The sequence below is a fragment of the Colobus angolensis genome, unplaced genomic scaffold (genome assembly GCF_000951035.1).
Source record: "Colobus angolensis palliatus isolate OR3802 unplaced genomic scaffold, Cang.pa_1.0 Scaffold37, whole genome shotgun sequence".
NCBI lineage: Eukaryota > Metazoa > Chordata > Mammalia > Primates > Cercopithecidae > Colobus > Colobus angolensis.
The window spans coordinates 7,280,962-7,284,122 of NW_012117043.1; the positions used below are offsets into that span (position 1 = coordinate 7,280,962).

Consider the following 3,161-nt stretch of genomic DNA (forward strand, 5'->3'; position numbering starts at 1 on the left):
CTAGGACTTTCTTTTTTTCCAGAAAGAAGAGACATGATTGAGCGTAAGTGCTGAGAGAAAGGTGCCTATGGTTGGGGGAAAGGACACAGATAGAGTAGAGGGAGTGGTGCTTCTTGGTGGCATAAGGACTTAGGGAGAAAGGGGTGGGGTGGAATCCTGGGCACAGGAGGTAGGATTAGCCCTTGACAGGTGGAGGAGCACCCTTTTCATGCAGCAGGAGGGAAGGCAGGAAGGACGGTGCACATGTGCACAGCTGTAGGTGGAGTGGCAGGAAGATGAGGGCGTCCTTTCCTGATTGCCTCTATTTTCTCTTCAAAGTAGGAGGCGAGCTCATCCCATGAGAGTGAGATGGTCAGCTTCCCAGGCTGGGGGCCTGAAGTTCCTTGGAGGAGGTTTGGAAGGCACCGTGTGGGGCTGGGGGTGGGGTAGAAGAAGGGCTGGTGGGGACAGTTGGGAGGATGGTCAATCTCTGTTGGGCACCAGCTGCTGTTGGAGGCCATTCATTTGTGTTGGCATGTGTCCACACAGTTGACTGGTCTCTCTCTAGTGAAATTCTGGAGTCCAGAGCTGGGAATGGAGAAGGTTCATTGTTGGATTGACTACAAAGCTGCAAGGCTTGATGGGTTACATGTGACCAGGCGACAAGGTGGCGAGGGGTTGACAGCAACAGCAGGAGAGTGATTTAAATGAGTAATAAGGACCTATAGGCCAGCAAGGAAGGGAAGGAAATTAGCATGCAGGAAAAAGGGGGTCTTAATTAAGACAAAGGGTGGGCCTTGCAGGAGTTAGTGAAAAAGAAATATGAGAGGATGATGGCTACTGTGGCTAGGAGGGAAGTGTTGATGGGGAGACTTCAGAGGTGGGCACTGGAGGGTTGTGGCTGTGATCGTGGGAGAGGGGCATTGAAATGGAGGGGATTCAAGGTCATTGACTGAGGCCAGGGTGATGCATGGGTTGACTTAGGATGGAGACAGAAAATGGGAGCAGGACCCTCACTTGCTAAATGTTGGGGAGGTACTGGGGGGTCAATAGAGCAAAGCGATGAGGGGAAAAGGAGAGGGCTCAAGATGGCAAGGGAGACAGTTTTGTTCGAGACAAGAAGATAAAGAACACTTAGGGTCTGGAAAGTGAATTCACAGGATAAAGAGTAGGTCTTGGGTCCAGACTATCAGAGAGGCCCCCGACACCATTAAGTACATTTCACAGTGGAGGAAATTGAGGCTGGGAGAAGTGAAGTGAACTGCTCATGGCTAATAAGCAGCAGAACCCTCGCTGCCCTAATGCTAGCCTAGTGCACCTTCACTGTGTTGAGATGGCAGAGCCACGAGTCTTAAGTGTGAAAAGTCATCTTAGAAATCACTGATGGGCCAATCCTTTCATTTTATTTTATTTTTTTTTCAGTGGAAAATAACTTTTATTGAGACCCCACCAGCTGCAAAATCTGCTCCTGGCATTACACTCCTTCTTCCTTTGCAATTCGGTCTTTCTTGAGTGGTCCCATGAATGCTTTCTTCTCTTTCATGGTCTGGAAGCGGCCATGGCCAAACTTGGAGGTGGTGTCAATGAACTTAAGGTCAATCTTCTCCAGAGCCCGCCGCTTCGTCTGCACCAGCAAGGACTTGCGGAGGGTGAGCACCCGCTTCTTGGTTCCCACCACACAGCCTTTCAGCATGACAAAGTCATTGGTCACTTCACCATAGTGGACAAAGCCACCCAGAGGGTTGATGCTCTTGTCAGACAGGTCATAGTCAGTGGAGGCATTGTTCTTGATCAGCTTGCCGTCCTTGATAAGGTAGCCCTGGCCAATCTTATAGATCTTCTTATTGATCTCAGTGCAGTGATGGTAGCCTTTCTGCCCAGCACGTGCCACAGAGAAGGCCACACGAGCAGGATGCCATGCCCCAATGCAGGCCACCTTGCGCAGGCCTCGGTGGGTCTTGCGGGGCAGCTTCTTGGTGTGCCAACGACTGGTGACCCCTTTGTAGCCTTTGCCCTTGGTCACCCCGATGACGTCGATCATCTCATCCTGCCCAAACACTTGGTTCACAGGTACCTGCTGCTCAAGCCTCTCGCGGGCCCAGTCCAGTTTCTCGGCCACGGTGCCTCCGTTCACCTGGATCTCCATCAGGTGGGCCTTCTTCTGGCGCAGAGGAAGCAGGCGCATCTGGGTGTGGGCAATGACACGGATCACTTGGCAGTACTTCTTCATGCTGCTGAAGTCCTTCTCCAGCTGCTTCTTGCCATCCTCATCCTGCCATTTCTTGCAGTACTTGGTAAAGGCCTTCTTCTTAGATTTATGCCAGTTCTTATAGAAACGCCTCTTGCATTCATCACTGATGTGCTCAGCGAAGACAGTCTTGAAGGTCTGGAGGCCTCGAGGGGTTTCCACGTAGCCCACAATGCCCACAACCACCATGGGTGGCGTCTCCACAATGGTTACAGCCTCCACCACCTCCTTCTTGTTCACCTTAGATCCTGGCCTGTCGACTTCCCGCACGATGTGGGTCATGCCAGCCTTGTATCCCAGGAAGGCTGTGAGGTGGACCAGCTTAGATGGATCATCCTTAGGGAAGCTCTTAACCTTCCCGTGATGCCTGCTGCTGCGCTTCCGGGGCAGGAAGCCGAGGGACCCATGTCTGGGAGCGGAGAACTTTCTGTGAGACATCACGCCATCAAATCCCGCCGGTAGAGCAATCCTTTCATTTTAAAGCTGAACAAACAGAAATCTAGGAAAATTAAGTCAAATTTAGTATAACTGGGACCAAACTGAGGTTTCTTGACTCCCGGTTGCTGAGCATTGGTGATGGAATAGGGAAGAAAGTATGTTAGAAAGGGAACATAGACATAGAAGGCTAGTGTGTGTGCGCACGTGTGCGTGTGTGCACATGCATGCACATTCTCACTCACATGTCTGTGTTTGTAAGAAAGCCGAACCAGGACAGTGTATTTGTTTTTGCAAAGAAGAACATGCTGCTGCCTTTGTAGAGGTGATAGTAAATGCTTTTATTTGCCAGGAGTGGAGATGGAAGAAAATGAATCACCCATTCCACATGTCCTGATTCCAGTGGATGCACACTGAAGAGGCAGCCAACCCGTGCCAAGAGAATAATTCATGCCTTGCAGCACACTGGAGCTACCGGTGCTTGGGCCATACCCTGCTC

The 3,161-nt window shown here is 51.0% G+C and overlaps 1 protein-coding gene across 2 annotated transcripts; it reads right to left on the reverse strand.

The window, feature by feature from the left end:
- Positions 1-1,384: 1,384 nt before the first annotated feature.
- On the reverse strand, positions 1,385-2,693 carry LOC105520128 (60S ribosomal protein L3-like). Of its 2 annotated transcripts, XM_011953736.1 has the most exons (2): positions 2,282-2,686; positions 1,385-2,134 (listed from the first exon to the last, which is right to left on the reverse strand). In XM_011953736.1, exons 1-2 carry the CDS (start codon positions 2,663-2,665, stop codon positions 1,454-1,456), a joined length of 1,065 nt encoding a protein of 354 aa, XP_011809126.1. In that variant the 5' UTR covers positions 2,666-2,686; the 3' UTR covers positions 1,385-1,453. The 2 variants fall into 2 exon arrangements, with proteins under 2 accessions (XP_011809126.1, XP_011809125.1); XM_011953735.1 differs by having other exon boundaries at positions 1,385-2,693.
- Between the last annotated feature and the right edge of the window lie 468 nt (positions 2,694-3,161).